The 13,686-nt window shown below is 44.9% G+C and overlaps 1 protein-coding gene across 1 annotated transcript in view; it reads left to right on the top strand.

The window, feature by feature from the left end:
- The first annotated feature begins 2,989 nt into the window (after window positions 1-2,989).
- HCN1 (hyperpolarization activated cyclic nucleotide gated potassium channel 1) overlaps window positions 2,990-13,686 on the top strand; it is a 303,766-nt gene continuing 293,069 nt past the window's right edge. The window contains exon 1 of the mRNA XM_037038480.1: window positions 2,990-3,461. Coding sequence (XP_036894375.1) covers window positions 3,064-3,461 — 398 coding nt within the window. The 5' untranslated portion in view covers window positions 2,990-3,063. The remainder of the gene's footprint in view (window positions 3,462-13,686) is intronic.

The raw sequence follows: 13,686 nt of genomic DNA, 5'->3' as shown, positions 1-13,686 counted from the left end.
ACCTGCTCCTGTCTGCGATTCTCATCCCCTCAACACGGCTGAGCAAGTAACCAGCCCCTGGTTTCCTTCTCAGTCAAAAACCTTTTCTAGTGCATGCAGTGATTTCGGAAACAGAACAATTAAACACAGAAAGAAATTCATCTGCTCTAGCCACGGAAGCTAGTTTCACGATTAAGTCACATTTTAAAATGTATTTGCTGATTCTGTCTCTTTGTCTCATTGTTTTCATTCTTTTGTAGCTCTCGCTCGCTCTCTCCTAACCTCGCAAGTTCTGTCTCTTTTCTAAGGAAGCTTTTCATTTATGTTCTCATTGTAAATGACTTTCAATCAGCAATTCAAAAGCACAGCGAAGTGCCGTGGCTGGTGTGGCTCAGTAGATAGAGTCCTGTCCTGTCCTGTCCTGACCCAAACCAAAGGGTCACCAGTTTGATTTCCAATCAGAGCACCTGCCTGGTTTGTGGGCCAGGTCCCCAGTAGAGGGCACATGAGAGGCAACCACACACTGATGTTTCTCCTCCTCTGTTTCTCTCTCCCTTCCTTAGAAATAAATAAATAAATAAAAATATTTTTAAAAAAAGTACAGCAAAGAAACTGGACTGTTTTATTGCTGACAACTTTAATAAATGACTACTGTATACACATTCTCAAAAATTTAAAAAAATAATGCATTTTTTTAGAATTCAAATAAATGAAAAATAACCTCAAAGCTGTCCCCGGAGCAATAAAACACTGGTGACCCTATTTACATACCTCTTTGTTGCATTTTGAAAACCTGCTTTTTAGGAGTTCTGCCATATTAGTTTAGTACAGACAGTGAAACGGGGAAAACCCGACTGAAATAACTACCTGGTCATGAAGAAGTAGAAATAGAACAAATAGAAATGGCTAGAAGCAAAGGGAAATTGATGAACACTCAGTTAGCATTACATTTTATATAGTATATTTTAACACTATTATAAAATTTTAAAATTTATGTTAAAATATACATTGCCACACTCACGACTGAATATAGAGGGATTGGAGGAGCACGCGGAATGGGAGAAGAGCAGGGAACATGTCTGATCCGATCGAGAAAGGCTGTGCCAGTAACGGGCCCTTTCTCGAGGAGAGCTGGGCTCTAGGCAAACCTTGTTTTACCCATTCCTTTGCTTCCTCGTGCCCTTGGCCTCTTGTATTCCCAAAGTCCCTAATTTCATCCATCACAGCACTATGTTGTTCATATTCTCCCTACTTCTTGCCATTGAATTTTGGCCACCTGTACTAATTTCTTTAGGGTTCTGGTGTTTGATTAGTTGAGAACAGATGGCGTCTGAGTCAGGATGGAGCTCACGGAGGGAGACTTAGCATAGGCTCAGGGATGTGGAATGGTAAGGAAAATCTTACAAAATGAGAGCACAGTGGGGCCTCATGGCTTCCTGTTCTGCTTCTCCCCGTTTTTTTCTGTGTTTTCTGCTCCCTCTCTCAGCTCTCGGCCCCTCAAAAGGACAGAGGAGCTCTCTGGCCCTCTCTGCCTGCCCCTCCTTTGTCTTTATTCTCACCTCCCCAAGGGTGAATTGGCTTCATCACCATTTAGTGTTTCAGGAAAATACCTTGACTGGCTGTTCATTCCTTCATGCAAGGCCCATCAGTGGCCAGCTTGTCACAGCTCCTCACGGTGCCCCCTTCTCTCCCTGCAAACATGGCTGTAGCAGACGGGACCTCACGAGATCAGGGACGTTTGGCAGGGCGAGATTTCCTTTGAGGAGGTCATGGGCAGGAAGACAATGCTGTGTCTGGAACAGATACTTTGGGGCATCTGGGAGGTTTAGAGCTCTTCAGCCTTGAGTGCTGCCCTGCTGAGTGACTGGTGAGTTTGGCCTGATGTCCCAGTGGGTTTGGGAGACACAGAGGGAATGAGAGGAGTCTCAGCAGCGTTAACCATAGCGATAAATTTCATCTGAGGACACTTTCTGCCATCTGAAACAGTGATTACCTTTGGTCTAGATGCCAAGACATCTTGGCTGGTGGTGAGGTGTAGGCAAACACCGACCAATAAGCCTGCCTCTTAGTGTGTTTTCTGGATTACATAACTTATCTGAAAGATAGGTCAGTTCTGGCAAGGTCTCCCTAGCACATTTGTTTTGTCTTGGTGAAGGCAGTCAGAGGACCTGCTGGCTTTGTGTGTTGGTGTGAGTGGCCCTGGCAAGAAAGAAATCCCATGCCCTGCTTAGGGAGCTCTGAGAGAATAAGCGGGGATAAGTGGAAGGAGGTCAGTTGTCTGTGGGGTGCAGAGCTTAATCTGAGAAGCCCTAAGCAGCTGATTATTCCGGGTACCCACACCTGGCACGTTTTGCTGTCTGCTCTTACCTTCCAGCACACACACACACACACACACACACTGAACTTCCCTTCTGCTCACAAAACTTATCATCCATTGCCAAATCCCATTTTCACCTGTACATCTAGATTTACTCCTGAATTTCCTGCCTGAGGAGCCAGCCATCCTCTCTCCCTGTCCTGCTCTGTAACATCATTCAAACAGGCGTTCAAACAATGTGACACTGTCCCAGTGAGTTTTAGGGTGTTTGTTTCTTTGGAATAAGAGTAGATCCACCAGTTCAGTCCGTCATTCTGCGTCTCTCGGCCCCTCTCCTCTTTGAACAAGTATCTACAGATTCTAACAACGGGTAGGAGCAGTGTCTCCCAGGGCTCCTGAGTTCAATGTCACGCTGGGCAGAAGTGGAGCGAGAGTGGGAGTGCGGCGTGCAGACCCTTCCGGCCGGCAGGGGGCAGCCGCGGGGCGGCGCTGGCGCGCGGGTCGAGCGGAGCCTCCAGGCTTCGGCAGCCCCAGCCCAGCCCCGCGCGGCGCAGCCCCAGCGCAGCCACTAAGGGCAGCGGCGGCGGCGGGAGCGAGGCGCGCAGCGAGCAGCGGGCGGGCGGGAAGCAGCAGCCGCCGCCCCGCCGCCGCCGGCGCGACGGGCAGCCCGGCTCGCGCGCAGCCGGCTCGGCCCCGGCCCCGCAGCCTCGAGCCCCCGGCGAGCCTGGTCCCGGCGCCGGCACCCGCACCCGCCGCGTCCCCCGGCCATGGAAGGAGGCGGCAAGCCCAACTCGTCGTCCAGCGGCCGGGACGATGGCAACAGCGTCTTCCCCGCCAAGCCGCCCGCGACGGGCGCGGGGTCGGCCGGGGCGGAGAAGGGGCCGGGCAGCCCGCCGGGGGGCGGCGGGACGGGCGCCAAGGAGCTGGGCAACTCCGTGTGCTTCAAGGTGGACGGCGGCGGCGAGGAGCCGGCCGGGGGCCTGGAGGACGCCGAGGGGCCCCGGCGGCAGTACGGCTTCATGCAGAGGCAGTTCACCTCCATGCTGCAGCCCGGCGTCAACAAATTCTCCCTCCGCATGTTTGGGAGCCAGAAGGCGGTGGAGAAGGAGCAGGAAAGGGTTAAAACTGCAGGCTTCTGGATTATCCACCCCTACAGCGATTTCAGGTGAGGGCTCCGCGCGCCCCGCCCGTCCCGCCCGCGCCGCGCTCGTGCGGGCGCCAGGAGGGGCGCGGGGCTCTGGGTGGGGCGCGCGGTGGGCGAGGGTGGCGCTGTGGCGCCCCCACCCCCCCAATCGGGCTCAGCAGGCGCTTCCACTAGTTTCCACCCAGGATGGGGTGGGACGAGGAGTTCCTGTGGCCCGGGAACCCCGGAAGCTTGTCCGCCTTTGCCGCGAGAACTTTGGGGACTGATGGGGAAAAAGGCTACGGTGACCCCCGGTGGGAGGATGCTAAGTTGTGCCAGGGAAACTTTTACTTCGGTGACGGCAGTGTAAGGACGCGGCCGGAGAGTGGCTTTGGGGGTGCGACCCTTCCTCGTGCTCTGTCCCCAAGAAGTGTGTCACTCCCCAAAGGGAAAGAGGCGCTCCTGGGGCTGAGCAGAGGTTGGGACGGCCGGCCGGCTGGCCAGGGACAGTCACCCACAGGTCCCAGCTGTTCTGGCTGCTCCCGAGGAGGGAGCGTTGGTCTGCTTCTCATCTGCCGGGGGCAGTGGGCACCCTCGGTGAGTTCCTGCAGACAGTGGTCGGCAGTCTGGGCTCGGGGATCTGCGCTCGGAGAGCCCTGGCTCGAGAGTCCAGTGCCGCCGGCGCTGCGGGGCTGAGCGGGAGCGCCAGGCGCAGCGGAGCTCCGACACGGACTCGGGCGTTCCCAGAGCCCCTTCTTGAAACACAGGGACACCCTCTCTTGACCTTGACTCTAAGTCTATTTCAGAAACCTCTCTCCGGTTTCCCCCAGCTCGAGAACAAGGGCAGGGAGTTGTCAGCTGTCAGGGTAAAATTGCCTCGGAGACTTAAAATCAAGACGTTTCCCGATCTTATTTGTCGCCCAAGTATCCATTCGCTTAGGAGCGTGTTTAGAGATTATCAAATGAAGGTCATGAAATAGATCCTCTTATTAGGCTGCGCACACCCCGCGGCCACGTTATTTTCGCTCCGCAGTAAGTCTGGGCTTTCCATTAAAAACAAACAATAACAACTAGTCACTCAGGACGACCTTAATTAATTGATTAAGTGAACTCGTTAAAAAAATCAGCGAAAGGAGTGTTCAGGCACAGTAAGCAGTTTTAATAGGTGTCCAGTTAACAGCACACAAGTATAGCAGTGAAGAGCAGATTATGTTTGGAAACATATCTAAGGAATTTTCGCCCCGAATTTCAGGCCTCGATGGGAGCTGTCCACAGTGCTGAATGGCATTAGCTGTGGAAAGCCCATACGCCCGCAGTGCAAAGCCTTGAGTGACTGCCTTCACCTTCTCTGAGATATATTTATAGTCTCAGAAATCAGTAGCCTCTAGTGCTTATGCATAGAGTGAGTGCATTTTAGGAAGTGTGTAATTTTAAGGTTCTTATTTGCAAAAACACAGCAAAGTCCAGAGGAGGATTTATGAAACCTAAAGACATTTATTGTCCATTGAAAATCAAGTTGGAATAATGTTCATATTAGAAGGTTCTACCAAATAATCTAACACGCTCCCTCCACTAGGAAGACACTTGTAGAAACAAACTGATAAGTGGCCTTGTCATAAAATGTGTGAGATTGTCATGTTCTTTAGAGTTTTAAAGGTTGAAATTATATATAGAATAGTCTCTTAATCCTCAGTGGAAATATGTTGCAACATATATTACCATTTTTTATGAAAGAACTTTGGCAACTGCCTTCGGTCTTAATAACAAAAATAAGCATGATCTTTCTGGAAATCTATTTGATTGAGTATTCACACACAGATCAAATGCTAAACTTTAATTTCACACCCAGGTAAATGATCACAAAGGATACCTGTGTTTTTCGAACCATGTGTAAAGATCCTGGTTTTCAAAATACTATAATATACAAAACAAACTTTTACCACTTACTGGATAAAAAACATAGGGCCATCATCTTTCAGAAATTGGAATAGTGTGCCATTTTTTTTGAGTGAATGACGTTCATGAAATTAAAATTCTCCATATCTTCCCAAGTCAGTCACATGAGACAAAATATTTCTTTTTCTATTTATTTTATTGTTGTTCAAGTACAGTTGTCTCCATTTTCCCCTCACCACTCCCCCCACCCCACCCATCTCCACCTCCTGCCCTCAATCCTACCCTGCTTTGGCTTTGTCCATGTATTCTTTATACATGTTCCTTGATGACCCTTGCCCAAAAGAAAGAAATGTTACTAAAAAGGAAGAATCTGAAATCAGATGATGGTTCACTTCCATCATGCATTTCTAAGAAATGGGAAATGACTAAGACGTGAACTAATACTCTGAACAAATTCCACTGTGGAGTGGCTTGGAATATTTGAATAATTGCATAACTGGAAAAAGAAAATGGAAGACATAAACAATTACTATGATTTAGAGTTTTAACTGGAGGATGTCTGAAAAAATAGATTTTAACTCTGTAATTACAGTACTTCTAAAACAACAAAGTAAGAAGTCGTGTAAATACTTCCTTGAGAGGCAAAATCCTGACAGTGTTTTTGTCTACGGGGAAAGCCATGGTGGGTAACTGTCCACACGGTAGCTCTGTCACGACCATCGTGCACCTCAAGGCCCTTTTCTGGGGAAGACACTGGAAGGGGAGGTCCTTTGCTGTGATTCCTGCTGTGCCAAACTGATGCTCAGTCATTTATTGACTAAGAAAGTGACACTTAAGAAAACATTTCCTTGGGGAGGGTATTGTGGATAAAGACCCTGAAAGGATTTTCTTCCTTGACACTTTGCATGGCCAGGCAAGTCTACACCTCTGTTTTTGGGTCAGGCCTACCCTGCCGATTGCAGCAGGAGCCTGCCACTCCAGGGCACGTCTGCTCGGGAGCACTGTGCCTCTTCCTTCTCAGAATGATGTCTGCCGCTTCCTAGGGGGCAGGGCTGCGCTCCCGCTGAGACCTGGGGAGAGCTGTGCCTCTCTGCAGGGGCCCAGGGGAGCCAGCCCTCTGTCTGGCAGGTGGTTATTCCCGCCTCCAGTGTAAGTAGGGCAGAGGCTCCGTAGTTCCCTTCTTTCTCAGGAGAAGATGATGTTAGAAAACTTCAGAGCTGAAACCAGCGTCAAATGCTATCAATACAGTTAGAAAAACTGGGTGGGAGCTAGAGAATTTAATAAAAATACATTATGTGTTTGTTTATACCGGGGTCTCTCATCACCCACACTAAGAAAATAGAGTTACTTCAGAGTTACAGTTGGACTGGTCTTTGCATACTGAGGCTGTGGTGTCAGTCTTACTGACTTCCGTGTGAGCAGCACACACAAATATTTAATTTGGAGATTAAATTTGATTTTCGAGATTATGAACAGTGATGATATGTTTATTAGCCAAACTTTTATTTTTCACGTATTTAATATAAGAGAGTGTGCCTGGCCAAGCAGTATGCCTTCACAGCCAGTCCATACCAGTGATGTAATCCTTGAAATACACTGAAAGAATATTTAGAGTACTTTGGTGGATGGTTCTTATTATGGAAATAATTTACCTTGGAAGAATGTATCACCCTACTATTTGCCATTTCGGGGGTTCTGACGTCATTTTGTTGGATTACCCTTATGTTAGGGTCCTTTGAAAAATAATACTCCTCTTCCATATGCCGGGTCTGGCAGAAGTAAGGCCCCCTTGAGTGTGGTTGGTGGGGGGTGAGTGTCTCGCACGAGGTAGACAGCAATTTGACTACTTCACCTAAAATGGCATATGGTGTGCTTGAGTGTGATGCTGTCATGTTACAGAATGACGTGCTTCTAACTGTGTAATAAAAGAGTTTGTAATTAAAAAAGGGGGGGCATTATTTGTGCCAGGCCCTGGGTGTTGCCTGCCAACCTCTTGCTTCTGGTGAAGGGAGGAGGTCTTTTTAATGTCCTGGTGTTAGTTCTTCCTCTGCTTTTCATCAGTTAGTCTGAGAACCTGTGGGGAAAGCTTGCCGTGTGTCCTGAAGCACACAAGGTCTCCAGGGGTGAGGTCACTTCCTCAATTGGGTCTCCATCTCCCCGTGGAGTTGCGTCCACAGTGACTGGGGTCAGAGGTCGCTGATGTGTTCATTAGTGGAGGGAGGCTTCACCCCTGCCACACAGTTAGTCTGACGGAGACCTTCTGTCTCCAGGAGCCCCCACGGGGAAACAAGCCAACCCTCTGGGGTCTGAGGACTAATTAGCGGCTGTTTCCTTACCCCTGTGCTGAATGCGTTCTGCTCTCCCGGCAACGTGCCTTTTGTTTCCTTTCCACATCAACACAGCCAAAATTAACTGTAAGGACTTTCTGTGTTTTCTCTGTTAGCTGAACCTTTTCATGTCTTACAAATTTAATTGTGTTTTTTCTTAGTGGTTCCAACAACTTTTAAGCTCAATTAAAGTAAAATTATTAGAAAGATCTGGAGTTAGGAATTTTTTCAGTTACTTTTTCTTAGCATGCATATGAGTTATACGATGTGAAGTTTTATTAAATGTTCCACTTTTGTACTTATGATGTTACAGTGATATTATACTATTGATATATCACAGGGTATTTTCCATTTTCTTTCTGATCAAGTTTCTCTTTAAACCTACTTTGGGGACTTGGTATAAACTGAGTCATTGGGAAGATGCACTTTCCCCAATTCATATTTAATTATATGGACTTGTATTTATGAACTTGAATGGTTTTTTTTAGATTTTATTTATTTATTTTTAGAGATGGAGAAGGGAGGGAGAAAAAGAGGGAGAGAAACACTGATAGGTTGCCTCTGACACACCCCCAACCCGGGACCAGTACCACAACTCTGACCAGGAATCCAACCAGCGACCTTTAGCTTGGCAGGACGAGGCTCAGCCAAGTGAGCCATGCCTGTCAGGACATGAATTTAAATGTCAAATAAGGATAAATTTAAAATGCACTGGGACTTATTATTATCATAGGCTTATTTAACAAAACCTAATTAAGCTACATCTGCTTGGTCCAAAACCATAAACCATAAAACGCCAACACCAAAAAGCAATTTAAATAGTATTTGTAATTCTTCACTATTCCACCCAGTGAACCATGCCCCAAAGTCAGTGTGAGGCCAGCAGAACATATCTGACATGATTTTAACGTGAGCATTTTGCCGTTTGGGGTGTGATTCTTGTGTTTAGTAATTCACATCATTGTGGAGGAAGAGCCCGGCTTACGATGAGGACTTTCTTGCTCAGCACAGTCCAGATGGCGGACCATTAGCACCTCGTGAAGAGAACTGAACCTCTGAAGGACCTGGGAGAGGTTTCCATTTCATCATCTGCGGAAAGAAGTAGCATACTATGAATTAGGCTGACACCCTATATTTCAGGGCACAGGTAGTGGTAATGAAGAAAAAAATCTGCATACACTTGGAAAAAAGGCTATTTTCACTTACACTAAGTACTCTTCTAAAAATAATGTTCTTTGTGAAGACATTTTGATGTACAGCTTATTATTATTCCAGAAAAAAATTCCGGGGGAAATGGTGATGATCTCCGGCACATCCTGGGGTTTTCTATGTTTTTGCAAAAGAAACCTGTCTGGCTGTGTGTGTGTGATATAAACTATTCAAGGAGGGGACATCTGGGTACATTTATGTACCTGTAAACATAAGTGGTATGGGAAAAGTAGGTTTAGAGTTGTGAGCATGTGAAATACAGACTTTATTTTTCTTGTATTAGTATTTATTATTATATTATTTTCCACATGAACAACTATAAACCCACTATTGCCCTACCCTATCTACAGATGTTGATTATTTTTTAAGTTGAGCATTTATCTGAAACATTTCTCCAAAGTTTGAGTGACAAAAGTTGGTTTAATGGCCCTTTTCAAGTTTGTTAGTTAATTTCCCCATAATATCTTTCAACTGTCTCACCTGGTAACTGACTACTCCGTAAAAGCAAAGAAGCACAATTATGCTTGCCCTGGATTTACAACTTAAAAATTTTGTTTACATAGATGTGGCTTTATTTTCACGATGTTACCTGTAAGTCTGAAGAAGTGTGGCTAATTAGAAGTAACTCTTAAAGAGTTAGCAGCTACTTACAAATTTTGTACATTCATGTTTGTTTCGGTACTTCTGTATTATAGACAGTGATACAGCTCACGTCTTGTGCATTACAATGTGTTACATTCTGGGCAGAGTTCAGGACATGGCATTACTGGCTATGAACATTTTAGAGATTCTGTACATGTGGATTTCACCAGTTATACTGCTGTGGTTGAGATACTTTTTTGAAATTTTGATAGTGATGTAGGTTCACCAGTATTGATATTCCTGTTCGGACGTGGACAGGCAGTTTTAAGACAGAAAGTCAAAACTGTCCTCCATTCTATTCATTCTAGAGTGGCAAGACAAATAATGTTATATGATGTCTAATACTGCTATTCTGCTTAAAACCATGTAGAGCAGTTACTTCAACCTTCAATCTCATGGCACACATAAACCACTAAAACTCTGTGGCATACCAAAATATATATTTTTGCCAGTCTGATAAAAGTATAATTTTGATTGATTTATAAAATATAATAGTACCTAGTACCCTTTTTGCTCCTAAGTGACTTTTTAAAAAAATCATGTGCCTATCCTTGTACATAAGGATTTCTGTCGTGAAGAATTAACCAATCAGACACAAGCTTGTTGTGCATTGTGACCAATAAGATATAACTCTATTATATGACTTGTGTATTTATGGTTCAAGACAGGGCATTCACACTGGACAGCTATTGTTCTGTTCACTGTTGTCATTTTTTTATTTGACAGTCTAAGGGAAAAGAGGTCAGTACCCCTAAGTAGTCAGGTATCATGTTTTAAAAATTCTTGTGGCACATCAGTTGGAAATCACTGCTATTGGGGTTTCCCATTAGTCCTAGAATACACTTGACAAACCTTCTGTGAGCTACAAGACCTTGCCCAAGTTTGACCATCTCCGCAGCCTCCTGGTATCCCACTCACGTCCTCACTGCTTCCAGCCTCCTGGGAGAATTTCTGCTCCTAGAACAAGTGGGAGCTCTCTCCTGCTTGTTCTAGATTCTAATGTGGTTTAGCCCCAGGGCCTGAAAGGACCTTTTCACGTTTCATCGTTCTGCATCATAGCTAGTTCCTCCTGGTCACCTGGCTTTCAGGTCAGGATTTCTGATCACCTTCAACAGCTTTCCCTTTTCATTTTCTCTCTGGGCCCCTTGTTTCATCAGGATATGTAATTATGGTTTTTGCATGTCCCTCCAGTAGAATTTAAGAGCCTCATCCATGTCGTTCAATTTTATATTCCTAAATCCATAAAAATGCATGTAGGAGATTTTTTTCCTGTTTGGCTTTCTCAGATGCTGTATTTAATTTAATTTTGTTTTTTTAAAAATTTTTCTTTGTTTATTTTTATAGAGCGGTGAGGGAGAGGAAGAGGGAAGCATCAGTGTGCGAGGAATGACCTGAAACCCAGGCATGTGCCCTGAGTGGGAATCAAACCAGCAACCCTTAAGTCTGTAGGCTGGCACTCAGTCCACTCAGCCACAGCAGCCAGGGCAGATGCTGTGTTTTAAAACAGATTTTTGAGGGATAGTTCACTCATCTCACTTGTGTGACTGAATGTTTTCTGGTTCATAGCTGTGCAGCCGTGACCATAGCTATTTTGGAAACCTTTCTCATTCCAAAAAGAAACGCCATGCCCATTAGCACTCATTTTCGTCTTTCTCCTCTCCTCACTAATATACTTTCTGCCTCTAAAGATGTTCTTTTTTCTGGACATTTTGTATCAACGGAACCATGCACTGTGTAGTCTTCTGTTATTGATTTCTTTCACTTAATGTGACATTTTCAAATTTTATCTGTGTAGTAGCATGTTTTAATACTTTATTCCTTTTATGGCTGAATACTGTTCCACTGTATGGTTATACTGACTTTTATTCACCCATTTATGAGTTGATGGAAATCTGGATTGTTCTACTTTTTGGCCATTATGAATACAGTTCGTATGAACATTCTTGTACAGTTTTTATGTGCAGAGATATATTTTCATTACTCTTAGAAGTGAAATTGCCATCAACATAACAGACTTTTAACAAATGCTATTGAATGAATGGACGAAGAATTCGTCTCCAACCAGGGCGTATACACCTTTAATCTGAGAATTAACAAGCCCAGAGGAAGGAAGCCGGTTTCCCCTTCTGTGGTAACACCTGGCATTCCCTCCTCATGACCACCTGCGAGTACACGTCCCACCTCCTTCATGCCCCTGCCCAGGTGACTCAGTGAAACTACAGGGTTGGTAAGCAGCATGAACTTGGAGACATGGATAGAGTGTAAAACTGCACAGGATTTCAGCCCTCCTAAATCCTAGTTTTCATACTCCAGCTCTTATAACTAAAAAGAAACAAGGCTGCCAGTATCCATAATTCTCCAAACCTGCAGAAAAACTGTGGTGGAACAAAACTAATTATTTATTCTTCCTTCCTATTGAAATCATTGCAGAGTAACATGGAAAAAACACAGATGCAGTGACAAATAGAAGAGGAGAAAGAAGAAAACAAAGCATTCCCAGACATTTTGGGAAAAATAGAAAGCTAACGGAGAGATTATTTTCCTTCCACAACCCTTCACCTTTGAATCCCAGAGGTATTCTGGACATGAAGTTCCTGGTAAAGAAGGCGTTTCCAGGGAAGCCAGGCTGGAACCAGGGGGTCTAAGTAAGGGTCGCCTTAGTGGATACAGAACTCTCAAGCCTAACCTTAGGACGCTTAGAGTCAGGTCAGTTCTGCTCAGGCAGGAAACTGGAGAAAACGACCTCCAGTGGGAGACGTTTCAAGGTCTTCCAGCAAAACTTTTTATTTATTTCCTAATGACCTTGCAAAAAGCCTCAGCTGCATACCTAGCCTGTAATTATGTCTTGGTATTCCCTCATCTAACATGATGGAAGAAGGAAGAAGTACTAGATTTTTGAGGAAAGTCACCACCCTAAAAGAGAAAGCCTAATCAAACAGCAAAATGAAGTCCAGGGAACAGAGAGGCATTTGGGATAAGGAGAAATGACGTTCTTAAAAATACTTTGTAAATTATATCTTCTGGAAAGTATTTTCTCTGTGTCATACTAATAGTGTGCTATGGAAAGAGTACCCAGAGATAAAAAAGGGACTCTGACATCATAAATTGGCACACAAAGTCTAGAAAACCTTTCAGAATTAAGGAAAAGAGGAAAAAAAGAATAAAATACCATAAGCAAAATAAAGGGTAACTTGTAAGGAGAAAATCTATAAAAGGAGTTCCAGAATGAGGGAAAATTGTAAAAGTGCACGTATGGAATTAACAGAGACATTTCAAACAGTATTTTCCAGATAGCAGTGGAACTCACAAGTGCTCAGTGCTAAGAAAGTAAAAGACCCCACTAAGGGTCATTGCACAGAAGTTTCAGGACTCCATGGAATCAGAAAAAAAACCCTAAAACTTTCCACAGAGAAAGTTACATATCAGGAAGTAGGAAAAATACTGTCAGCTAAATGCAATGTAATAAAGCCTAGGGTACTGTGACTTAGTACCCTACCGTTATATGAAGATTTAAGCATTCATAATTCAAGAATTCTAACGTTGACCACTCACGTACCCTTTCTTAGAAGGTCACTGGATGATGTGCTCCAGCAGAACAAGGCACTGCACCACCATAATGTGAAAACACAGAAGGTAGGATAGAAGAATATGGAAAGAAAATCTCAGGAGTGATCCTGACTCCTGAAGGAAACCAATCTAGACAGGGACAGGAAAGCAGAGGGTTCTGAAACAAGGGCTTCAGGGGTACTCCCCCCAAACTGATGAATTTCAACATTTGAAAAGTAATGTTAATAGGTGTTCTACAGATCGCAGATTTGGAACAAGGTATCTTTGACTTTCATAGAAATAACTGTGGGGGCCCTGGCTGGTGTAGCTCAGTGGATTGAGCGCGGGCCTGCGAACCAGAGGATCGTGGTTCGATTCCCAGTCAGGGCACATGCCTGGGTTGTAGTCCAGTTCCCTGCAGGCCAACTCCCAGCAGGGGACGCACAAAAGGCAACCATACATTGATGTTTCTCTCCCTCTCTCCTTCCCCTCTAAAGATAAATAAATAAATAAAATCTTAAAAAAAAAAGAAATAACTGTGGGGTACTTTGAATACAAGCAAATAAACAAAAAACGTTGATTACCCCAGAATGATTTGAAGGTCTGAAGATGCAGAGGAAAAGGGGGCGGGGGTGGGAGTGGGGGGC

This window comes from Sturnira hondurensis, unplaced genomic scaffold (genome assembly GCF_014824575.4).
Source record: "Sturnira hondurensis isolate 20B ecotype Veracruz unplaced genomic scaffold, ASM1482457v3 Scaffold0024400, whole genome shotgun sequence".
In the NCBI taxonomy this organism is placed as follows: domain Eukaryota; kingdom Metazoa; phylum Chordata; class Mammalia; order Chiroptera; family Phyllostomidae; genus Sturnira; species Sturnira hondurensis.
Note: the sequence above shows the minus strand (reverse complement) of the source record. Positions and strands in the feature narration are given on the sequence as shown.